The sequence below is a fragment of the Gekko japonicus genome, unplaced genomic scaffold, assembly GCF_001447785.1.
Source record: "Gekko japonicus isolate JY-2015 unplaced genomic scaffold, Gekko_japonicus_V1.1 scaffold209, whole genome shotgun sequence".
NCBI classification, from domain to species: Eukaryota; Metazoa; Chordata; class Lepidosauria; order Squamata; family Gekkonidae; genus Gekko; species Gekko japonicus.
In genome coordinates this window covers 1349991-1376557 of record NW_015172009.1, presented here as the reverse complement: position 1 = coordinate 1376557, position 26567 = coordinate 1349991, and the positions used below count along the sequence as shown (strand labels likewise).

The 26567-nt window shown below is 40.7% G+C and overlaps 1 protein-coding gene across 1 annotated transcript in view; it reads right to left on the bottom strand.

Moving 5' to 3' along the window:
• The window catches only part of MYOM1 (myomesin 1), a 111892-nt gene that overhangs the window by 73055 nt on the left and 12270 nt on the right, over positions 1–26567 (bottom strand). The window contains exons 3-6 of the mRNA XM_015420224.1: positions 17398–17535; positions 6730–6937; positions 5303–5460; positions 3262–3354 (exon numbers count right to left, since the gene is read on the bottom strand). Of these exons, the coding sequence (XP_015275710.1) occupies positions 3262–3354; positions 5303–5460; positions 6730–6937; positions 17398–17535 (597 nt within the window). The remainder of the gene's footprint in view (positions 1–3261; positions 3355–5302; positions 5461–6729; positions 6938–17397; positions 17536–26567) is intronic.

Below are 26567 nucleotides of genomic sequence, written 5' to 3'. Positions count from 1 at the left end.
AAAACGGATAATTTTAAGTGCCCATAACATGGCTTCTCCTGTATAGAGTGCATATCATCACAACTTTTTTTTTTTTAATCTGCCAAGTGGACATGGCAGGAAAATGATGCACCTGGGAACAAAAATATTCTTCACCGAAAAGACCCTGGCAGACAGTGCACCACATTGCAGAAAGCTAACTGTTCTTGATAGCTTATTTGGCATTTTCCAGCTTCACTGTTGAATGTACCCCACTTATACAAACTGTTTGTGTAGTGGGGGAGGGGCGTTCTTTAAATTAAGATGACTTTGTCCAGATGTACTATGATCTCAAAGATGCTCAAGAACTACATAAGATGTCCTTTTACTTCTTGTTGCCCATCACTAATTAAAATATTATGAATTGTATCATTATCCAAGTAAGATTACTGGATTGGCTTAACCTTGATTTCTGTGTAAATGAAACCTCTTTTCAAGATAGCGTTATTTGGGAGGAGGAGGAAGAGAGAAAAGGAAGGAGAAAACAAGATCTCAGAAACTGCAGGAAAAAATATTTCACACAATAATAAACAAAACAGATGTTTGGACAATGTATGTTTAGCACTATTTAACACTAATAGAAGGCTGTACACCAGCATTTAGATTTTGATGTATGTAGAAATGGGAAATTCCAGTTTTCAAAAATGTGACTTCAATACTTACTTCAAATATTAAAAGCTGCTCTAAAGTATCAGACATAAAGCTTTTTGCCCTCCACACAGACTAGTTTATATGCTAAAGAAAAGCACTCCTGTGCAACCTATAGAAGAAAACCACTATTAAGGGTTGCTTTATATACCCCCCATGATGTAGGTACAACCTGTTCTTACATCTGAAATTTCTATCTTTGTTGGTACATCAAGTTTCATACCAAGTTTAATGGAAAAGGTGATATAACCAAGTAGAAGAAGAAGAAGAAATTGGATTTATACTCCGCCCTTCACTCAGAACGGCTTACAAACTCCTTTCCTTTCCCCTCTCCACAATAGACACCCTGTGAGGTAGGTGGGGCTGAGAGAGCTCTTTCAAGAACTGCCCTTTCAAGGACCGCTCTTGTCAGAACTATGGCTTGCCCAAGGTCATCCAGGAGCTGCAAGTGGAGGAGTGGGGAATCAAACCCAGTTCTCCCAGATTAGAGTCTGCACACTTAACCACTACACCAAACTGGCAGAATCTAACATTCCATTTGCCCAGCCTATGATCAGATTTCACAAACTAAAACTGCAATCCTATGCATAGTTCCTTTGGAGTAATTAAATTCAGCAAGACTTACTTATGAGTGAACATACACGAAAATAGGCTCTAAGAGTGTAGATGTTTTAGTTTCAGGTACTCATATATCATTAATAGTTTCAGCTGCCAACTCATAAGAAGGTTTTCTATTAGACCACTAATTCTCCAGCACACCATGTGAACTAAATGTCTTATCAATTTTATGCCACACCATATGTAAATCATACTCTGTCCTTTAATGGACGCAGATCAAGGAGATTTGGTAGCTGTACACAAACATGTTGTTTTTATTGTCCCAGTGATCATTTAATCCAGATGTTTTCCAGGGCTACATTCCATAAACATGTACAACTTTTGTTCTTCTAGCAACATTATCCCAGAATATGTATCTTGAACAATAGTGGTTGGTTTCCTTCTGGTCCCTGCAGCCATGGGAAATCAGAATTTGTAAAGACCCCAACACCAACAGAGTCCATTGTTTGTTTATAACCATATTAAGACATCTTTTTTTCTTGTATCTGCATTTATAAAAGCTCAAGAGTTACAGGGCCCCGCCTGAAATCAATACACAGTGTAATCCTAAGCAGAGATACTCCCTTCTAAAACCATAGGTCCCCCTCCCATTTGTTTCTTATTTAAAGAGGGCATAATGAAAATGCTGAATCAATGACATTTATCCCCTTGAAGGTTAGTCAGAATATGTAACACCAATGATGGTTTTGCAAAGCCCCCAAGTCAAACATTTTCCATATGCAGTGGATGTGAGAGAGCTAGCAGATTTTGGAAAACTGTGGCTGCCTTCATAGAACAGGTTTGGAAATACTATTTCCACCAGAGACCATGCTTTTAAATTATGTCCTGATGATTCCTAAAAGATTTCAGAGTACCATTCTAAATTTGTTAACAGCAACAAGATTGCTATTTTCTGGATTCGGTAAGCAAGCAACTTCTCCAAAGGTAGTCAGATTGGCTTACTAAAGTTAAAGTTGTAATAACAATGTTACAAAAAAGTAATTACACAAAAAGATTGGAGAGACTATGGTGTTTGGTTATTAACCAAATTCAGTCAGATACAGCAGAGATATGAATTCAGTATTATTATATAGCCTGGAAGAAGACTAATTAGGTTATGTTAGATCAGAGATATTATCATAAAAGATAGAATGTTTATTTGTTTCAATTAGTAAGTGTAGTATGATTTTATCTTTAAATATAACTTGCATTATGGCAACTTCAAGGATTCTTGTGGTTTTTATAAATTTTGTACTTTGTATGGATATGTCAATGAGTTTAGAAGAGGATAACACTGCTTAGGACTGTACTCTGAGTCATAAAGAACAGTTAGCCTTAGTGTGAAAAAAAGAAAGAGCTCCTGATTTTGAAGGGAGAAACAAGAATTCCTAATGGATTAACTACAGAGGGGTCAAAAGTTTGGTAGACTTGTGGTTTTTAAAAAAAATCAGAATTATAAGTTTTCATACAAAGTTTACGAGATTTCTGGAAAAAAGTCACAGTCATGACTTCTGTGAAGCTGTTTAAATCTAAAGTCATAGATTAAGACTGGGACCTTTTTTCCTTTTAGCTATCATTGTCTAGTATTTTCTGTAACCTTAATGTTAATTGGTTTCAATATGTTTGAAATACAAAAAATCCCCACATGCTTAGATACAGTATAGGTGAAAACTGTAGGCCCGAATAAAATCATTCATTGTAATTATAGCAGAAATGGCTTGAGGAGGAGGTAGCATCAAATCTAGCATCAATATTTGTAAGACAACCATTCATGAGAGCCACAGTCCGACAGTAACTCACACTAGAATGATTCAGTCACATGTGCAAGTGGACAATTAAAATAATTTCTGCTCAACAGATAGGCTTTTTGACATTACATTGCTAACTTTATAGAGTTATCTTCAAAAGATACAGACACAATTATATAAATTCTAAAAATTAGGATACAATTCCAAACCAATGGGAATAGGTTTGCTAAACTGTGACCTATTGGCTTACTTGTTAATTTCCAGAGAATGCATTCCATATCGACTTTCAATTGCATATTTGCCAGGATGGGTATGGACATCGATGGGCACATTGTTTTTGTACCTATAAAGCAACAACAAAACTGTAGCTGTAATACAATGAAGCAAAGATGTACAGAATAAATTAATAAATACATACATGTTGAACTGTAGAGGTAGTTATAGGATGGAGTAACAAGCTGAAATTTAATATCAACAAAATGGAGGTACTATGGAGTGTGGGGGGTTGACCTGGGAATGTGGACATCTCCTGATCTGGATGGGGTTGCACTCTCCATAAAGGAGCAGGTTTGTAGTTTGTGGGTGCTGCTGGCAGTGGCAGTGGAGACCAGAGGCTACTTTCATCAGCTTCAGCCATTCCTGGGCAGAAGATATTGCCACCTTGGTACATGCTGTGGTAACATCTAAATTAGATTACTGCAATGTGTTCTACATGGGGCTGCCCTTGAAGACTATCTAGAAGCTAGAGTTGGTACAGAATGCTGTGGGAATGCTGACTGGAGTGCTTGTAGGGACCATAACACTCCAGTCTTGTTCCATCTACACTGGCTCATAGTTTGCTTCCAGGCAGGGCTTTTTTTGTAGAAAAAGCCCAGCAGGAACTCATTAGCATAATAGGCCACACCCAACAGCAAACCCAATTAGCATATTAGGCCACACCCAACAGCAAACCCAATTAGCATATTAGGCCACACACCCCTCGTTACCAGAAGTGTGGTCATCCAGCCACACCCATCATTTGCTTCTTATTCTGTTTACCTTGTTTGTTGTCAAAACCCAGGCCTTTTTTGTAGCAGGAACATCTTTGCATGTTAGGCCACACACCCCTAATGTAGCCAATCCTAATGAGTTTCTGCTGTTGGGTGTGGCCTATTATGCTAATGAGATCCTGCTGGGCGTGGCCAACTCTGGAGCCAGCCGGAACTCCGTTCCTGTGCGTTCCTGCCCAAAAATAGCCCTGCTTCCAGGCCCAAATCAAGGTACTAGAACTGAACTTTAAAGCCCTACATGGTTTGGGACCAGCATACCTGAAGACTTGCTTCTCTACTAAATTCTAGCACCTTTTTGTTCCAGTTGGTTTTGTATAAATAAGATAAATTGGTGTCTTCCACACAGGATGTGATTTTGTGGTTTCCCCATTGCTGGTGTGACTGCAAATAAAGCACAGCAGCAATGAGGCTTCCACAGTGTGGGTTTCTCCACAGTGTCTCTGCCCCAGTCCTCTTGGAAGTGGCCACTCCCCCAGGCCACCAGGGGATTTGCAATTTTTTTTAAAAAAAAATCAGCAGTAGAATATCATTATATCGGTATATCATTGTAAGAACAGGTGTAGCAGGTTCTCTGAACTTTTAGATTTCTTTTCCTTTTCTAAAAAAGTACATCTCTAGTCCTTTGTGAAAATATGCCTTTTTCCTTATATCTCTACAAGAGAAGGTGATAGAGATTTACTTTTTAAAAAGAAAATGAAAGTTGGGAATTCAGAGAACTGCTACACCTATTGTTACAATGGTATATCAAAATAACAATGTCCTAGTGCTGATTTTTAAAATATGGCCCCCAGTAGTGGGGCCAGGAAATGGCTGCTGTGGGGACAAGGTCAGGAAAAACGGCTGCCATGTGGACCAGAAAATCCAGATTTTCCCACGCACACAGCAGTCATCCAGACTTTACTACAATTTTTCCCAAAATTTTGGAGCAAAGCAAGTTTGTGAATGATTGGAGAAAAGCCAGGGAAACCCTCAGAGGTGTACTAATGGACCACAATGCTGTGGGGAAGCAGAAAAAATGCTTTCCCAATGCATTGAACTCAGGGCAGATATCCCATGTGGAAAACATCCCTAATTCTTCCCTTGTCCCATTTTTACTTATCTTATTTCTCCATGGTTTATTTTTTGTTGTTGAATACTCTAGTTTTTATATGATTCTATGACATTTGTATGCCCCTTTGACTTTTTATGAAAAGCAAATAATTAAACCAATGTGTAATATTAACATAAAGAAATTAAACCTACCATGTAAGACGAGGCTCTGGCCAGCCAGTAACACTGCAATGTAGTTTGACATTCTGTTTTTCCCAGACAGTGTGGGAGCGAGGCTTGATAACAAATTCAGGAGCATGTAACAGACTATCCTCATTCAGTTTCCTGCGAAATTCGTCTGTCTCTCTTAACTGCAAGAGAAAGGTTTCATTTTAGAATGTATTATTTAGACTTACCAAGTTTCCTAAGAGGGGGGGGGGGAAATATCGAGGAGATTATAGAAAATATATTTAAAATCACTCCTTTTCACATTCTGTTTTTCAGAGATGAGTCATAAATTGCTAACTTCTTTGACAGCTTTTTAAATTGCTGTGCTGCATTTTGTCTTTAAAAAATGCACAAGCACTATTCAGTATTACTAAATGAGGCACAGTGGTTACAATGGTGAACTAGGATCTCTGAAGCCCAGGTTTGAATTCCCAAAAAGTCTGAAGACTACGGACGATACAAACCCAGTGGATTCAGAGTCCTGCCCTGGGGTCTGATCAGCCCTGAGGTATGAGGACAAGGAGCCACAGATGCAGTTTTGCACCTGACAATCCATATGGTTTCTTTCTTTCAGGAAAGTATGCATAGAACAGATACTTTATTCAGGACCTGTGCAAAAAGTGTGTAGGACTTTAAAATGATGTCATATCCCTCAGTAACACTAAAGCAGGAAAGGTTTAGCAAATAAACTAAGACATATTAAGTTTTTCTCATATAAATAAAATTAGTGGAAATAGAAGATACAAAGCAAACAAGTATTACAGAAAAACTTTTGATCCAACTACTTTACAATTTTTATAATAAAAACTAACCAAGTGGCATCAGAATTTTAGCATGAATTTTCAAAGGTACTGAAATATACATAACAGCAGCTTCTGTGACCCTTTGGAGTTATCCACAAGGCTATTTAAAAGGTGATAATCTGCACAATAAATAAGGAAGACAGCCAAGACAGGGGCTAGGATAGAGGCTTTTGGCTTGGTGTAAAGATTGGAAAAAAAGAAAAAAGGGTGATAGATTCTAGTATTTGGGCTCAACATAAGCACTGTCTCTGTTCCCAAGGGATTCCCACAAATCTTCCATAAAGATCTGCCAAAGAGAATGCTTTAAAATGTTCCAATGAGAATAACCTATGGAAAATTGGAATCACAAGATATACTAATTATTTGCTCCAAGTGAAAGGAAATGATGGCAAAAAACTCAAAAACATTGGTGAGTTGACTTACTTGGCATCAGCTAATAAAAGCTGCTAGTCAGGTAAATACAGTAAATTATACAAACAGGGAGACTCTATGACCACAATCCAGTAATATTTAAGCATCTTTATGTTCCATTTATTTAAGCAAGGCATGCACACGTTTTAAGTACTTTTATTTTAAAAAATACACATGGATGAATCATTGATTTAGTACCGTTTTCTTTAGGGCTGTCCTTTCAGCTGACTCTCGTATCGCCACTTTTCTTGATATATTTTTTTCTTCTTCCACAGAAGATGAAGTTATCTTTTTGGTTGCACTAATCCCTTCACCAGTTGCAAAAAGGTTCCTTCTAGCAATATATGCAGCACTTTCCTTAATTCTTTCTTCTTCTGTGTCTGTAATTCCACTGACGTAGGTTTGTCTAGAAGGATTAAGAATATGTTCCATCACATATTATAAGAACGTAAGAACATAAGAGATGCCAATGTTGGGTCAGGCCAAAGCCCCATCCAGTCCAACACTCTGTATCACACAGTGGCCAGAAATACCAGTGCCATCAGGAGGTCCACCAGTGAGGCCAGGACATTAGAAGTCCTCCCACTGTTGACCCCCCCAAGCACCAAGAAGACAGAGCATCACTTGCCCCAGAGCCCCTATCTATACCTTGTGGCTAATAGCCACTGATGGACCTCTGCTCCATATGCTTATCTAATTCCCTTTTGAAGCCGTCCATGCTTGTAGCCGCCACCACTTCCTGTGGCAGTGAATTCCAAGTGTTAATCACTCTTTGGGTGAAGAAGTACTTCCTTTTATCCATTCTAACCCGACCACTCAGCAATTTCATGGAGTGCCCACGAGTTCTTGTATTGTGAGAAAGGGAGAAAAGTACCTCTTTCTCTACCTGCTCTTTCCCATGCATAATCTTCTGTTTTTCCCAGACAGTGTGGGAGCGAGGCTTGATAACAAATTCAGGAGCATGTAACAGACTATCCTCATTCAGTTTCCTGCGAAATTCGTCTGTCTCTCTTAACTGCAAGAGAAAGGTTTCATTTTAGAATGTATTATTTAGACTTACCAAGTTTCCTAAGAGGGGGGGGGGGAAATATCGAGGAGATTATAGAAAATATATTTAAAATCACTCTTTTTCATATTCTGTTTTTCAGCTATGAGTCATAAATTGCTAATTTCTTTGACAGCTTTTTGAATTGCTGTGCTGCATTTTGTCCTTAAAAAATGCACAAGCACTATTCAGTATTAATAAATGAGGCACAGTGGTTACAATGTTGAACTAGGATCTCTGAAGCCCAGGTTTGAATTCCCCAAAAGTCTGAAGACCACGGACGATACAAACCCAGCGGATTCAGAGTCCTGCCCTGGGGTCTGATCAGCCCTGAGGTATGAGGACAAGGAGCCACAGATGCAGTTTTGCACCTGACAATCCATATGGTTTCTTTCTTTCAGGAAAGTATGCATAGAACAGATACTTTATTCAGGACCTGTGCAAAAAGTGTGTAGGACTTTAAAATGATGTCATATCCCTCAGTAACACTAAAGCAGGAAAGGTTTAGCAAATAAACTAAGACATATTAAGTTTTTCTCATATAAATAACATTAGTGGAAATAGAAGATACAAAGCAAACAAGTATTACAGAAAAACTTTTGATCCAACTACTTTACAATTTTTATAATAAAAACTAACCAAGTGGCATCAGAATTTTAGCATGAATTTTCAAAGGTACTAAAATATACATAGCAGCAGCTTCTGTGACCCTTTGGAGTTATCCACAAGGCTATTTAAAAGGTGATAATCTGCACAATAAATAAGGAAGACAGCCAAGACAGGGGCTAGGTGTAAAGATTGGGAAAAAAGAAAAAAGGGTGATAGATTCTAGTATGTGGGCTCAACATAAGCACTGTCTCTGCTCCCAAGGGATCCCCACAAATCTTCCATAAAGATCTGCCAAAGAGAATGCTTTAAAATGTGCCAATGAGAATAACCTATGGAAAATTGGAACGAGATATACTAATTATTTGCTCCAAGTGAAAGGAAATGATGGCAAAAAACTCAAAAACACTGGTGAGTTACTTGGCATCAGCTAATAAAAGCTGCTAGTCAGGTAAATACAGTAAATTATACAAACAGGGAGACTGTATGGCCACAATCCAGTGATATTTAAGCATCTTTATGATCCATTTATTTAAGCAAGGCATGCACATGTTTTAAGTACTTTTATTTTTAAAAACACACATGGATGAATAATTGATTTAGTACCGTTTTCTTTAGGACTGTCCTTTCAGCTGACTCTCGTATCGCCACTTTTCTTGATATATTTTTTTCTTCTTCCACAGAAGATGAAGTTATCTTTTTGGTTGCACTAATCCCTTCACCAGTTGCAAAAAGGTTCCTTCTAGCAATATATGCAGCACTTTCCTTAATTCTTTCTTCTTCTGTGTCTGTAATTCCACTGACGTAGGTTTGTCTAGAAGGATTAAGAATACGTTCCATCACATATTAGAGAGAAGACAAAAGATTTTATATTGATAACTGTTGACAGCTTGGTCTCTCCGTTTCTAAATGTAATGGCCCTTCTACACAATCTTCTGTAAAATCACCAGTTAGGAGGAGACCACTTCATCTCCTGTTAATCAGAGGTAGAAAAGACACCAGAATATGTCAACTTTATCAATATTTTCACTGTTTTGATGTCATATAGGTTTTATGACTAATAAACCACCCTCTATGGTCCCTTTATTGTATCTCTGAAGAGTTCACATGAGAAATTGTCAGAGTAAGCTTTGTTTCAGCCATAGAATTTCACAGATTTATTTAATTTGGTTTATATCCCACCCTATCCCAAAATGGGCTCAGGGCAGCTCACAACAGAATTAAATATAAATAAACATAATAAGCAGATTAAAACAAGTTAAAAACATTCAGGCAAACATACAATGAACAGTAGAGCAAGATGGCAAAACCAGATAAAAGTTTCCAGGGCAGACCTCAAAGCCTCCTGCGGGATGATTAGACTAGCAGTTCTATGGGCAGGGGAGACTGAGGTGGACTGAACACCCTCCGCCTCAACCAAAGGCCTGGCAGAACAGCTCCATACAGGAAGAGATTATAACAATTAAAAAACCACACTCGATTCTGTTATAGCTTGTTTATTACCAGTACTCACCTTCTAAGAAAGGGGAAGCTGAGTTTTAACATCGGGAAGTCCTTTCCCTCAACTCTAATTTATTGGGTCTCATTCTATGGGCCTCATTCTACTTACTCAGTGATGAGAGAGAAATACATTCTCAGCATGTTCAAGGGAATTTAATCTTATAGCACATGCTCTGGAGGTGAGCCCTATCACTGGAAACAATAGAGTTGGGGTGACCCTTTGCCCAAACAAAGCTACATTTGCTGTAAGCTAATCTTGTCGTGATGATCAGTAAGTAAAAATGTCAACTAGCCATAACATTCCTCTTGCTCGATTCTTTTTTAATCAGGAAAAACACACAAAATCAAACACTTCAAGAAGTTCATGCTTAAAGTTAGCAGCATCACGGTATCTAATGCCAGCAAAAGTTGGCATCAGAATAATTTAAAAGGATAGCTCTTTAAAAAATATATCTTCAGCAATTGTGGCCTACTAACTTTTTCTAGTGGCCAATGTGATGAAAAGCAGGATAGAAAGGGCTGAATTACAAAAGATATTGGAAATCTGAGATCAGGTTTCTTTAAATTTCTGCGAATGAAGATCAGAACGGAGACACTGTGTGTTTTCCCTAAAACCTTTTCCTGATATCAGTCAGCTTTCTGAAGACATGATCCAGGAGCAAGTACTGCTTTGAAGGGTGGACTCCTGTGCCGTGCTGAGGTCCTTCCCCTCCCCAAACCCTGCACTTGCCCAGATCCACCCCCAAAGTCTCCAGGTATTTTCCAAACCAGAGCTGGCAACCCTATTTCCACCCCGTGCCAGCTATTTAGAGAAGTTAAAAGAGAAAGAATGCCTGACAACAGATTTCTGAAGTCTTATCTAGGTTGTCCTAGACAAACAATTGAATACCACCACTTGTATTCTTATAAAATTAATAATAAACACTTCTCCAGAGGAATAAAATCAAAATTAAACTTAATCTAATCTAACAATATTGAAACTTAATATTAATAGTTAAACTCAATAATAATAATAACAATAATAATAACAAATAGCCACAATTTAATTATAGCTGAACATTTTAAACTCCTGTTGGTTTCATAAAACAAGCATGGTGTAATAGTTAGAGTGTTGGATTAGAGAGATCCAGGATACAATTCCCACTCTGCCATGGAAGCTCACTGAGTGTCCTTGGGCCAGTCACTCTCTTTGCCTTACTTACCTTACATGGTGGTGGTTGTAAAGATAAAAGGGACGAGGAGAGAAAAATAATGTAAGCTGCTTTGGGTCCCAATTGGGAAGAAAAGCATTGTATAGGTAAAACTGCTTAACTTCACTTAATAGTGCACTTCACAACCCAATACTTTACTTATGTTCCCATTTTTACTGTGGGAAACGAAGGATGAAAAGATGATAAACCTCAGACCATTCTGAAGTTATTGTTTGCCATGTCACAGATCCAGACCCAACTTGGTATGCTGGCTCTCAACCAGAATAGCAGCAAATGTGTCAGCTCCAAGGAGATTTGTGATTTATTTTTAAAAATATACTGCCTCTCCTCAACACATAAACTGCTGATGGAAAGCTGCAATCTAATCCAGCAACAGAATTTAGATATGATTTACAATTTGCACATGGCTGAGTGAGTCTGGACTATTATCTTTCAGAGAATAAATAGTTGGCACGGGTGTTATATAGTACATCCCATTCTGGCACAAAAGCACAATCTTTATGCCAACAGACGTATGACAATGGATCAAATGAGTTTTTCAGCACCTTAAGAAATACTGAAACAAGCTATTGTTTACAGAAAAGGGATCTAAAAATGCAGAAGTGACGGCACTCCTCCTCTCCAACCTATTTTCCCCTAATAATGCTCCCTCCCGTTAATAATACTTAAACAGATAACTGAGTCTAAAGCCAGTAGATTATTTCTAATCTGAATGTAAGTCTGTACCACTTGTTTGTCACAACACATTTGTACTGAAGAAATACGACTTTTTCTTACAATTATTGCACTTTTCTGGGAAGACACTGAGTTGGATCCAGCACAAAATTTCCTCTTCTACTCTTAGCACAAGAAGAAATACAAGAAAAAGAGAAAAGTAGCTGTTTGCTCTAAGTCAAACTTATTGTATCTCCAACTACAGTTCTGCTTGTAAAAGTCTTGTACAACCAATCCTGAAGTGTTAGGAAGTGAATTTAGCAGCTTCTTTGTTCTCAAAATAGCTCCCTGAGGTACAGTATGAGAGAGGGAGCCGATTGGTGCACAGGATCTTGTGTGTACAGTCATTCCACATATGAACTAACTAGGATGAGAGTGGGAGCTATTGCATAAAATCCTAGCACCGTTCTATACGTAGCATAGTTCCACTCATGCAAGGAGTTGCACAAATCTTGTCCAGCCTCTTGCACAAGTGGATCTCTGTTAAGTAGATTTCTTTTTTCCATCTACACCTCACTGGATCCATCTCTCTGCAAGGAAAACTTTATCCTTCACACTTAAATTTGCTTGTCAGTCAATTTCCCAATCAGGTGTTCTACCTGACACTTAATGGCAGCAACAGTTCCTTCTGAAGAAGGTCACTAGCCTTTTGTGTCAAGCCTGGTACAAAAGCATTTACAGGAAAAATAAAAAAAATGGGGCATACCAACATATAGTGATCTCTATCCTACTACAGCTCTAAGCAAAATATGAAGCTTTCCTGTAGCCTAATTTGCCTTCCACTGGAGGAAGAGCTACTTAAACTGACACAAGTCTCCTTAGGCAGGAGAAAAGCAGACTAGGCTGAAGTAACATCCTCTAACCCTGGCAGGATACCACTCGTTGACTTCAATGGACCTGGAACAATGCGATGATGTCACCCACGTCTGGGATGTCACATGCAATGCTCTGGTTTTATGGCAAATTCTATGGTGAGTTTGGCCTAAAACCATAGAGTTTTGCCCTTAAACCAGAGCATCGGCATGCAACATCGCCAATGCGATGACATCACTTCTGGGTGACATCACTGCATTAGTGACATCTTGGAATGCCCCCCAAATCCCCCCGCCGGTGCGGCGAGGGGACCTGGCAATCCTAATCACAGTTTACATAGTAATTCTGACCTCATACTTCTTTTCTATGTGAAAACAAATCAAAGGGGAAACCCTTGACACGACAGAAAATGAGGAACAGTCCAATGGATATATAAAGGGAGAGGTAAGAGGAGAGGGTACATTCAACTCATTAAATTTAAAAAAATTAAATATTAAACACCTTTTCTATAATGTATGAAGAGATCCATCCTTCAAACTCCATTACTAGGTTATTTTTACAATTCAAAGACGGTTGCTCAGCTCACTTGTATCATCACCTGATATTTATTAAAAGGTTCCCGCCCTGCCTAAAGACACAGTATTAAAAAATGTGAGATGAAAATGGTTGGAGGGGAACAAGGGAAATAGCCAAAATGTGTGTGACATCCATGATCTGTGACTGGATCCCCAAGGATGTAATTCATCCTTTAAAACAGCCCAATATGGAACAGGGCTACAGCTCTGGGGAAAGCATATCACTCCTGCATTAACAACTGAAAGGAGAGGCAGCCAATCTGCCCCAATCAGGGATAAGGTTCAGCATGTATGTAATGTTGGCCATTTAAAGTATGCATCTGACTCAGCAGGTGCAAAGTGGTGGCAAACAGGGAGTGACTGTGGGCTTGACAAGCAGGTCATGTTAATGACCCAACCATGACCCCACTTCTCCAGTGATCAAGAAGGTCTTGCTTACCAACTGGACAGGAACAAAAGTAGCTGCAAGCGGCATCCTATAAATCACAAGCGTAGTTCATTAGCAAGGCACAATCCATCCATGACCCAGTAGCGACAGTGGCTGTTGGCAGTCACAAAGCTGCTCAATACAGCATTTAATGCAGATATTTAACAACAGCAACAAAACTATCTGAGGAGGGAGCGCCACTTGTTGACAAATGAGGACTTCAATCAAGTGCCTTTATCTTATTCCACCCTTTCTCCACATGGAGTTCAGAGCAGTGAACATGAATCTTCCCCCTCCTCCATTGTATCTTCACAAGGACACTGAGAGGCAGGCTGAGTGAAAATGGCCCATAGATACCCCCATAGCCTTCATGACAAGTGAGGCTCTGAACCCGGTCCTTTTCCTTGATTTGTGTATCTTAAGGTAGCTTTTCTCGGATTGTTTTAGTTGTCTAGTTCTCTATGTTTAAATTATTGTACTGCTGGTTTGAATCTTTTAGTTTTTGTATTATGGTGCATCATCATCATCATCATCATCATTATCATGTCATAGTCAAATATTTGACTGGTAGATGCTACTCTGCAATTTGAGATCTAGCCAGTTGGGAATTGCACATGTATCTTCACAGGATTCTAAGCTGCTTCGAAGCAGTAGGAAGCAAAGCCAGAAGGTTAAATATGGGTGTGAAGTGCCTCCCAGGGGGAACTTCACCCCTTTCTTTCTGCTGTCCGGGGAAGGCCAAGGCCAGCAGACAGGAGGGCGTGAAGCGCCTCCCAGGGGGCACTTCCCCCCATTATGCTGGCTGCAGAAACCCCAGGGGGCATTTCACCCCTCCTATCTGCTGGCTGCAGCTTTTCCTGGCCAGCAGAAAGAAGAAGAGGAGGAGATTGGATTTATACCCCACCCTTCACTTGGAGTCTCAGAGCAGATTACAATCTCCTTTCCCTTCTCCTCCCCACAACAGACACCCTGTGAGGTAGGTGGGACTGAGAGAGTTCTTCAAGCTCTTGAGAGAACAGCTCTGAGAGAATCTGACTGACTCAAGATTACTCCAGCAGCTGCATGTGAAGGAGTGTGGAATCAAACCCGGTTCTCCCAGATTAGAGTCCGTGCTCTTAACTACTACACCAGACTGGCTTTTCACTTCACCACCTCCTGTCTGCTGGCTGCGGAAACCCCAGGGGGCACTTCCCCCCTCCTGTCCGCTAGCAGCAGAAGCCCCGAGGGCAAGTCACTCCCTCCTGTCTGCTGGCTGTGAAAACTCCAGGGGGCATTTCACCACCTCCTGTCTGCTTGGATCCATTTAACCCCCTGTTTTTTGCTTTTCACAAACTGCCACAAACTGCATCAAAGTCTGTGGCGTTTCCAGCATCCATGAACATGGGCTCATGAACCCCCAACTGGCCAAAGTTCATCAGATACTTTAGTTCATGAGCCAGTTCATGCCCATCCCTAGTCATGACAAACTGCAATTAAACTTCAATTGGGCACAAAAACAGTTTGTTTCAGTGCTCATACACAGCCATCATTCCCCCCATATCCTTCCTTCTCCAGCATGCAGAGATTAGTTAAATGCTCCCCAGCTTGATCAAGACGCCCAAATACAGGCACCTTGGTGAAGTGCAACTTCCTAGAAACCAAGATTTTAAACTAGGATTAATATGAAGTCTGGATGTTGCAGAATAAATAAAGTCCTGTTTACTGAGGCACCTGCATTTCGCACCTGTCTAGCTGGTCCTCTAATGTGCAGTTTGATCAAACCAGGAATGTTCAGTCAAGCTTTTGAGGACTAGAGAAGAAGCAAGTTAGGAGGCGAAAGGAGTGCGCAGAAGTGTGGGGCAGCCCTTGCCCATTACAGGGTAGGTGGCAGCAGTCACCATTGCAAGCTGGCTGTCAGGTAGGGAAGCAGATGCACAGCGCAGCTGAGATGCATGCTGGGGGGGGAGGTGCATGGCTGAATAGGGCAGACTCTTTCTCCCTTGCTGCCTCCTTAGGTGGCAGGCATGGCTCTTTTCCTGGGCCATTTTTTCTGCCCAGTTCACCCTGGAGGAAAGAAGCACGCAAGCGTGACAAATCAGGTATCTAATCATGTACAAACTTCTGTTTGGCAATGACATCTGAAAAGACTCATCAGGGTCAAGGATGAAGGAGGACATTTGTGTGGCTGCAAACAGGCACAAGAGACTGTTCTCCTGACCTTCAGTTAGAAGAACTCTTGTTCCACAATGTCCCCTTTATCGGAACATTTAGTGTTTGATGGCAAAAATGTCATAAGACACCATGTCCCAAGGGAAAGAAAAGAAAAGAAAATTCATCTGTCTTTTGCCTTGGCTTCTGCACTGAAATGCTCAGGTCCTTTGCTCCATAGCATACATCTACCATATAACATATGCATATGACCAGAGGTCTTAATTACCTGTTAATACAGAATATATCTAAGATGACCATCAAGAAAATCAACATATGCATAAATTTATGCCCAGATTGCTCGAAAGCAGAATGTCTTTTTTATGTCACATATAGATGACCCTGCAGTTCTAGACTAGATGACCCTGGAGGTCTCTTCCAACTCTATGATTCTAATTCTACTGCTTTTTTACCACTGCCACCCTAAGCAGAGGGCTTTTGGAGGGCTGTTGGCCATTAAGTTGTAGCCAATTTATGGCCAGCCTCGTAAAGTTTACAATACAAGGCATGTTCAGAGGTGGTTTGTCAGTGCCTGCCTCTGCTCAGCAACCCTAGACTTCCTCAGTGGTTTCCCATCCAAATACTAAGCAGGACTGACACGGTTTAGCTTCCAAGATCTGATGAGATCAGGCTAGCTTGGGCTTGTTGTTCAGTCGCATAGTCGAGTCCGACTCTTCGCGACCCCATGGACCAGATCACGCCAGGCCTTCCGGTCTTCCGCCATCCTCTGAAGTTTGCTCAACTTCATGTTTGTTGCATCTATGACACTGTCTAACCATCTCATCCTTTGCCGTCCCCGTCTTCTTTGACCTTCAAAGCTTGGGCTATACTCTTGTAAAACACAAAATGATATAATTCTGCCTGGAATGGTGTTTTCAGTGTATGACACTGATTAAATCATATCATCATTATCATCATCACAATCTTCTATTGCATCAGCAAATAAGCCATAGGAACAACACAAAGATTCCATTAAAATAAAACAAGATTTTTCATAAAAGATATTACAATGCACAGTACCAATCACATTATCTATTTTCCATGTCTTTATCATCTATAAAACAAAGGCTGACATGGAGGACTAAGTTATGTTACTAATTTATAGTAAGAAATCTAGTCTAAAGATAAAGAAGAAGAGATTGGATATATACCCCGCCCTTCACTACCCAAAGGTGTCTCAGAGCGGCTTACAAACTCCTTTCCCTTCCCCTCCCCACAACAGACACCCTGTGAGGTAGGTGGAGCTGAGAGAGCTCTGACAGAAACTGCTCTTTTTTCAAGAACAGCTCTTATCAGAACTACGGCTTCCCAAGGTCATCCAGCCAGGTGCAAGTGGAGGAGTGGGGAATCAAACCCGGTTCTCCCAGATTAGAGTCTGCACACTTAACCACTACACCAAACTGGCTCTTCTTCTTTATCTCTTCTTTCTCTGCCCTACCCTTGTTGTTGAACTTGTTGCTGAAGGAGAGGAAGCCCTGTTGTCTCTGGAACCCATAACATCAGCCTGTGCCAGCCACCTGAAAGACACCTGGAGCAGACTTAGGAACCAGTTATGAGAATAAAGAACTAATATGGTCACCACCGTCGATTCAGCAACAACAATATTAGCACTTTTGTGTTATTGCTAACTGGTTTTAGTATTGTTTTAAATGTTTTAATTTTTTTATTGTAATATGCTGATTTTATGTAAGCCACCCTGAGCTGACTTGGCTGGGAGGACGGGGTATACATTTGAGAAATAAATAAATAAATAAATAATACCCACAAAATAACAGAAAAGAGACATACCTTCCTGTGAACACAGGTACTACATAATCAACAGCTGTGTTTTCTTTTTCCTCAGACAACAAACTTTGCTTAGCCCGTTTTGCTTTGGGACTTAATTTTAGAGACTGCTCTCCTCTCATTATACTGGAACCTTTTAATCTGAAATAAAGACCATATGATTAGATTAACAAAGAGATTTGTCTAGCAAACATCTTGAAAAGCATATCTAAAATCAATGCAAATACTCCATAAATTAGAATGTCTGCTTATTTACAAATATACCAGTTGAAGAGTTGGGGAGCAGACAAATCCCAGCAGGTAGAGCTCGTCTTTCAGCCAGCCTCAGTTTCCACAAAGCAGCAGCATACACTTGGAGACTCCTCACCAGTGTTCCCTCTAAACTGTGCGTGTGAGCGGCTGCTCAGTAACACAGGAAGCCCTGCACGACAGCAATCTGGAGCTGTGCAGGGTCTCGCACTGCCCATTGACCATTTTAAGATTGCAGCAGTTATATTCTTCTCAGGATGTGAACTGCTCCACTTAGTGGGGGGGGGATTAGAGGGGACATTGCTCCTCACTCCATGCTGCTGCCTCTTGCTAACCAGCTGTAAAATTCGGGGTGTTTCTCTGTGTCTTCCCAAAACTGAACGTGTTTCTTTGTCTCTGTCTCTTTGAACCCTGCCCCCATCATTAAGATAAGAAGAGGAGGAGGAGGAAGAAGAAGAAGAATAAGAAGAAGAGGAGGAGGAGGAGATTGGATTTATACCCCGCCCTTCACTCGGAGTCTCGGACCAGCTTACAAACTCCTTCCCCTTCCCCTCCCCACAACAGACACCCTGTGATGTAGGTGGGGCTGAGAGAGCTCTGACAGAAACTGCTCTTTTTCAAGAACAGCTCTGACAAAACTATGGCTTGCCCAAGGTCATCCAGCAGGCACATCAGCAGGTGCAAGCGGAGGAGTGGGGAATCAAACCCGGTTCTCCCAGATTAGAGTCCGCACACTTAACCACTACACCAAACTGGCTCTGGTTGAATAAGACCCTGTCTTGTCCAACCTTGCTGTGTATGGCAGAAAAGACCTTCATTCTGGGTTCCAGAAATAGCAGCTGGGCATCACTTTTGGCATCTTTTGCTATTAATTCCACAGAAGTACTTATGTTAGTCTCTTGTAGCCAAACACCACTTTAACAACTAACAAATTGATTGTGGCATAAGCTTCAATTAGTCAGGTTGTCATCTTTTAAACTGGTCCCTTTAGCGGTTTTAATATCAATTTGATCTGCAGACAGTTAGCGGGTAATACTCTTTAACTTCATTTCATGATAAGCTTCGCCTGCTCATTTCTGCTCATTAAACCTCTATGAAAAGGACAGGACTTTTTTCTGCTTACCTAGTTGGCCACCTCTTTAATGAACGTTCCTAATAAAGTGGATTCTGACTCACGAAAGATCATTCCAAAATCAAATTGTTAACTTTAAGGTACTACAAGGCTTTTAAAACAACAAAGAGCCTAGTAGCATCTTTAAAAGTTAACAACTTTATCTATTAAACTACACGAAAGCCTAGAGAAATAGCCATCTCTTCACTGTGCACAACTAACAGCATGTCTGTGACCATACAGTATATTACAGGGATGCACAACTCAAACAGTTCCTTGGGGCATAGCGGATCTTAACTGGAGTGAAATGGGCTGACCTGTGACAGCATTTGGCCCCACTCTGTGATAATCACCACTGTGAAGAGGATGCAGGTGGGTTTGTGGCTGCAGTGTTGGAAGCCTCAGAGATGCTACAGTTGCTATGACAACAGATTGCCAGAGAACTGAAAATCTCTTAGATGCCCTGGGGATGAGTCAGAACTCCATTTCTTAGCTCAGAGAACATCTGAGAAGCGGCATTTTGACATATCCACGGGGGAAGGATATTATCTCCAATCTGTCCGGGAGGCTTGCAATTGAAACAGGCTGAAGTGCCAGTGCCTCCTTTGCCCGCCTTCATAAGAAACGACACTGTGGGACACACAACATGAAACTGAGAGGGGAAAAGATCTTGCGGTCATAGTGGATAGCACAATGAAAGTGTCGACCCAGTGTGCTGCAGTAGTGAAATAGAAGCAGCAGCAGCAGTAGCAGCAGTGAAATAGGCAAATTCTATGTTAGGGATTATTAGGAAAGGGACTGAAAATAAAATGGCCGATATTATAATACCCTGTATAGATCCATGGTGTGGCCTCATTTAGAATACTGTGTACCGTTCTGGTCACTGTATCTCAAAAAGGATATGGCAGATAGGGATGGGCACGAACCACATTTTTGTGGTTCAATTTGTGGTTCGTGGCTGAACCACGAACCTATATGAACCAGAAGGTTGGTTCGCAAGCTGAATCAGTTTGTATGGGTTCATGACCCCTGTTTTCTGCTCCTTGCAGCTTTCCATGGGGAGCAGAAAGCAGTGGTTTAAACAGCTCCGAGCCATTTAAACCAAACAGCTGAGTAGCACGCCACCGCTCAACTGTTTAATTTAAATGGCTTGAAGCTTATCCCAAGAAAGCCCCTTTAAACAGCTGAGCAGTTTGCTCCATGTAGTTCAGCTGTTTAAAGGGGATTTCTTGGGCAGTGGATTTCTTTCTTCTATAGCACTTTTAGAGTACATCTTCTCCTGAGGGTGCTGCCATGCCTTGCTCCCCTGCTTATATCTTCTAGCTAATCTCATACTGTCTACTGTACTTGTACTTCCGTGTCTGAAATTCCAAAGCTGGTGTAGGAACAAATGAAACAAAATGTACTCTTTTCCAAGTACCGCTTCCTTCTTGTCTTCTAATTTTTCATCACCAAACCATGAGTCCTCATCAAGGGACTGGACCCAAAGAAGCATGAACAGAATGAAAATGGCTACTGGACAAATGCTTATGCAAATTCTGCAGAAATGTTCACACAGTAAAGGGATCTATAGCCATTCATACATGTTTACTTGTGCAAAAAGTTATGCAAGCTGTTATGCAAATGACCGCACAAGCCAGAGCATAGCTTTTTCAAATGTTCTGCAGCTAAGGGAAAACAGTATTTCCCAAAGCAGAAGACATCCTCACATGTGGAAGGGCTGTCCACTTAGCATCATGAATGCTCTTCAGATCATAACCATTAACCCAAAAGAGAAGCAAGCTACCAGTACTCATAATGGATAGGTTTGAACTTTAACAGATTTCTCTGGTTCATGCACATTAGCAATAACAGAAACAGGATAAACTTGAACTCTCCATGGCAAACCTGGAATTTGAAATGCAGGCTCAGTTTTGCCTGGAAAATGCACACATTTGCCTAAAAAACATTTCAAAGGTCATGAGGCTGTTCTTCTTGAAATCAGAGAGCAAAGAAAGTGTGATAGGTCCTGCCATTGCTCTGAGGAGATTCTGTTCCACATACCAGGTAAGAAGCATCTGATTGCAATGTATCAGTTGAAGGGCAAGATCTGGAATCTGCTTTTGAGAATCTTGGTAGCTACGGACACCTAATGGCCATAGATTACTATTAGAGGCATATTTTAGAAAGCATTCCAGGATACAATGAGTCAGGGCAAATTTATAAAACTGCTGGCAAGGCCATTAAGCCTCAGTTTTGTTAGCCGCTTTCTCAATCCCTCCCTACATCTCAGGTCCACGGCCAGCTCATTTCTGCTGCACATATCACCCCCAAGAAAACACCATTTTCAGACCACTTTATAGAATAAATGAGGTAAGGTGAGCAGGGAAATAGGCAGGGGTGGAGACACCCCACCCTGATTGTGTTACAGCCATAAGGGCACAATGACAAACCCAGAGAAATATTCACTTGCACCAGCAAATCTCAGAAATGAATTTTTCAGGCACTGAAAGCTGATACTCTGAGGAGTGGTGTAAAAGTTTGTGCCTTTGGCACAATGCCTCTCTTGTCCTTGGCACATTCCTACTTAACCAAACAGATCCCAATTACACCAGCTACTAAGCAATGACACTTTCCCCTCTCAAATGACACCCCATATTCCAGTGATGTAGTGAAACCCACGTCTAACATACCTCCTTCTCACCCTGACCTTTCCTCCTTTTCTTTATTTGGAAGAGTTCCTAAAACTCCCTCTGACACCCCTCCACACACCCAGTCAGAAGGCTTGGCTCTGACCTCATCAAAATTCTCCTCCCCTTGTCAAGTACAGGAAAATCAAATGCTTTGTTTTGTTTTTTATTATCCTGCAATACTTGCAGTAGCTCCCCAGTTTGTACTCAGCAGTCAGATGTTGAGGGATTCCACAATGCTGTGTAGCCTGAGTTTTGGCTTTCTTGCTCAATTCTGCCTTGTATGGCAGACTCCATGTGCTTTTTATGGATCTTAACCTGGATCTGTGCTTGGATCCCTACTCCAATCCCAACATAATTCCTAGAATTCTAAGACACCCTGTTTTGGCCAGTCTGAAATCCACTTGGATTATCTACAGATTACCCATTTTTATAGTACACAAGAACACAAGAACACAAGAGATGCCAATTTTAGATCAGGCCAAAGGCCCATCCAGTCCAACACTCTGTATCACACAGTGGCCAGAAATACCAGTGCCATCAGGAGGTCCACCAGTGGGGCCAGGACATTAGAAGCCCTCCCACTGTTGACCCCCCAAGCACCAAGATGACAGAGCATCACTTGCCCCAGAGTCCCTATCTATACCTTGTGACTAATAGCCACTGATGGACCTCTGCTCCATATGCTTATCTAATTCCCTTTTGAAGCCGTCCATGCTTGTAGCCGCCACCACTTCCTGTGGCAGTGAATTCCAAGTGTTAATCACTCTTTGGGTGAAGAAGTACTTCCTTTTATCCGTTCTAACCCGACCACTCAGCAATTTCATGGAGTGCCCACGAGTTCCTGTATTGTGAGAAAGGGAGAAAAGTACCTCTTTCTCTACCTGCTCTTTCCCATGCATAATCTTATAAACCTCAATCGTGTCACCCCTCAGTCGTCGTTTCTCCAAGCTAAAGAGCCCTAAGCGCCTTAACCTTTCCTCATAGGGAAAGTGTTCCAACCCTTTTATCATTCAAGTTGCCCTTTTCTGCACTTTTTCCAAAGCTATAATATCCTTTTTAAGGTGTGGTGACCAGAATTGCACATAGTATTCCAAATGAATAGTAAGTCCAGATCTTAGGTCCCCCCTCCCCCCGAAAAAACTTTCATTCTAAGGTCCATTATTTTGCCATAAATCCCTAACAAAGAGTATGTTGATCTGAGTTCAGATATGGACACATTGCATTCTGGCCAGTTGTTGGAACCTGCATCAGCATTTCCTACTAGGACAGAAGTGAGGGGATATTTCTTTCCTCCTTGTTGCTCTTTTACAGCAAAAACCAAAAAGGAGTTTTTGCCATTTTGATTGTGACAACATAGTATTGGGGGATATTTCCAGTTTTGTCTCTCTGTCCCAATGTGTTTGCCAACTGATAAAACACTTAACAAACCTGATAATGTGGGCTCTAGTCTATGAAAATGTTTGCCACAAGACATATTAGTCTTTAAGACAATGGCAAAACTCCTGTTTGTTTTCACATAAGCAATGAATGAAATGTCTGAATCAGCCCTATGGAAATTTAATCATATTCTATGGAATTATCAGAGTCCAGCATATTCAGAGCTATAGATTCAGAATGTGATCTAGCAACAAAGATCTGAACTGCTACAGTGTCTCAATAGGGTTCGGAAAGCAGAGAAATCGTGATCACTCTCGGAGTCATTGGCTTGGCTGATTTGCTACCAATAAAGGGGATGGCAATCTGTGGTTAAGCAGCTGAGTGCTGAAGAAGACCCGTAAGATTCTCAGCTCAAGCCTAAGCATGTTTACTTGGAAGTAAATCCCATTGAAATCCACTTGTTTGCACTCTTGTAGGCATGCGGGTGGGTCACTGCCTTTATCATTACATGCTCAAATACCAATTTGGTAAAAATTAAACTGTGTAAGCACCCAGTTACTTTCAAATCAATTGCAGTTTTAAATCATTACAGTCAGACACAAGATATTTTGCTGTTTGTACACATGATGGAAAAAGCCTGCCAGATATAATTGTATTTATAAAATCTCTGAAAAGTATATAGAAGAAAGATCCAGCATGCTGATTTTCATCTGAAGGACAGTCTGGGAGGTGGATCCCATAAATATGCAGAATGTATGACAACATGTTTGGTTGGATTCTCGAATTCCCTTGGGCATACCCTGCCTCCGGTACTAGGAGCCTTGCTCCAGCGGAACATGTCTCTTTTGCCAGAGGAAGACTCTTTATGCCAAAGGAAGGCTCTGCTATTAACAGAAGAAAATAATGGAACACAACCCATTGTCATGGTATGTCAAGTTACATATATAATTGGTCACTATGAATTAAATCCACCTCAAACTGACCTTATAGAAGTGTGGTATATCCTACTGGATTATTTATCGCATCTTGAGGCGGTTCCAAAAAACTTAAAATCTTTAATGCTATTATAATGTATAATATGTATCTGATATAAATACTGTTGTGAGGCATCATCATTTCTTAATGGGTATTGTGTGATTTTTAGGAATTTGTATTTAGCACTAATATCAAAGTTATGTTTTGTTGTAAATGGACTATGTTATTATTGTTGTTGAATTATGTTATGTTATGTTAAATGTAAAAAAAATAAAAACCTTTAAAAAAAACTATTCAAAGCTAACTACATATGATCCTGCCGGAATTGGCTCAGGACATCATCACTAAACCAAAAGCATGAATGTCACAGGCGTTTATCCACAGGAGTTGTTCCACATGCCAATGAATGGTTACCAGAAGTTTGTATCAAAATGATAGCAATGCCCTGAGGGCACTAAGGTTCTTTGACTTGTGTGGCTAGCCGATAAACCACACAGTAAAACAATTTATCCAGGCAGTAAAGGGTAACAAAAGAATTTATTTGAATAAAGGAACACCTCACAGCTCATAGATGTTCAATGTGTTACAGCCGGGAGCTTGCTTATATGCTCTTCTTGCTCCCCCTCACTTTACATCATAATTGACATCATTTAGACATAGTTCAGATTTCTTTGTCTGGTCAGTCATCAATTTCATATTTGACAAACAGGAAGTTACTTGGCTGCATCTCAACTCCTACAGTGCAGGTGCACTGCTCATTATGTTGATTTATATTTTTGTTCACTTTCTTTTGACTGTCTATCTAGACTCCTTTCACCTTTTACATTTAATACATGCATATAAAAGTATAACAATATTTTTAAAGCATTTTATAAGCTTATTTTCACTAAAGAAGAAGAAGAAGAAGAAGAGATTGGATTTATACCCCGCCCTTCACTTAGAGTCTCAGAGCGGCTTACAAACTCCTTTTCCCTTCCCCTCCCCACAACAGACACCCTGTGAGGTGGGTGGGGCTAAGAGAGCTCTTGACAGAAACTGCTCTTTTTCAAGGACAGCTGTGCCAGAGCTTGCGACTGACCCAAGGTCACATCAGCAGGTGCAAGTGGAGGAGTGGGGAATCAAACCCGGTTCTCCCAGATTAGAGTCCGCACACTTAACCACTACACCAAACTGGCTCTCACTAAAGGTATGATTAGGCAGCTGGTTCCCTTCCTCGACCGCAATGACCTGGCAACAGTGATCCACACGATCCGCAATGACCTGGCAACAGTGATCCACACGATGGTCACCTCGAGACTAGACTACTGTAATGCTCTCTACGTGGGGTTGCCCTTGTTGCAAATTCGGAAGCTGCAGTTAGTGCAGAATACTGTGGCCAGGCTCCTGATGGGCCTCCCCAGGTGGGAGCACATCCAGCCTGTGCTAAAGGCACTGCACTGGCTGCCAATAGCATACCGAATTCGCTTCAAGGTGCTGGTTCTTACCTTTAAAGCCCTATATGGACAGGGTCTGGCATACCTGAGGAACCACCTTTCCCCATATTTACCCCAGAGAGCACTACGGTCAGGGATCACAAAACAGACTGACCCTACTGGGTCCCAAAGAAGCCAGGCTTGCTATTACCAGGGCCAGGGCCTTTTCAGTGGCGGCTTCATACTGGTGGAATGAGCTCCTGGAAGAGATCAGGGCCCTGTGGGATCTTCTACAGTTCCGCAGGGCCTGTAAGACGGAGCTCTTCCACCAGGCCTTTAATTAGGAGCCGCCACCATGTTAACAGCTTTAACTATGACCCTGGCCCTTGATTCCCGACACTTAGCCTGCGCTGCCTGTTTGTTAGGAAGAACTTGATCAAAATGATGGTGAGATCTGTGTACACTCTTAAGAACACCATCTTATAACAACTAACTATTAGGCAGCACTTTATAAATTATTATTGTTTACTGTCGAATTGTTTTTAGATGATTTTATGTGATTTTAACTGTACCGTATTACTGTAAGCCATCCTGAGCTAGCTGTTAAGTGAGGAGGGTGGGGTAAAAATTAGATAATAAATAAAATATGAAAAATATAAAAACATAAAGAATTAAACCATTTACATGTATTCTTTTAGTGTTTCAAAGTAGCCTATGACATAAAGCTCTTGAAGATGCACTGAATCTATCTATCAGTTTTTATTTTTGTCCATCAGAATATTTTTGGTAATTTTATAAAACTTATTTTGTCTAAATTAAACTTTGCGGGGAGGGCGGGGTAAAAATCCCAACAAATAAATAAATAAATAAATTTGTAGAATTTGTAGAATACACCACTTTATTTTAGCCAGTAGAGGCCCTCCTTTTGTATAATATAAATGTTGTATTTCTTTTTTAATTGACTTCTGGTGTCTATGACTTAAGACCCACCTGAACGTCTTAATGAACAGGTGTGCATGATTGATTATTTTGTTTTCTTAAACCTTTTGGAACATCTCCCAACTTTCTGCTTGATAATTTCAAACACAATTCGTTAAAACTTAACTTCTTTAGTTGACCTGTCCATGATTTATGTTTCCCATGTTGACTGGGGTCCCTACACACCTGGTCAGCCCTTGGTCATTTTCCAACTCTTGCTCTTGTCAACATCTTGTTAGCTTTAAACACCTTTCATTATTAGAAAATTAAAAACTTTAACTAGCTTTCTTCTTTTTCATTAAACATACAAAAACATTTTATCCATAAGCTTTCATTCTCAGCTATAAACATTCAGCGATATTTACTATTTTTAACAATTATTCTTTTATATAAAAGCAC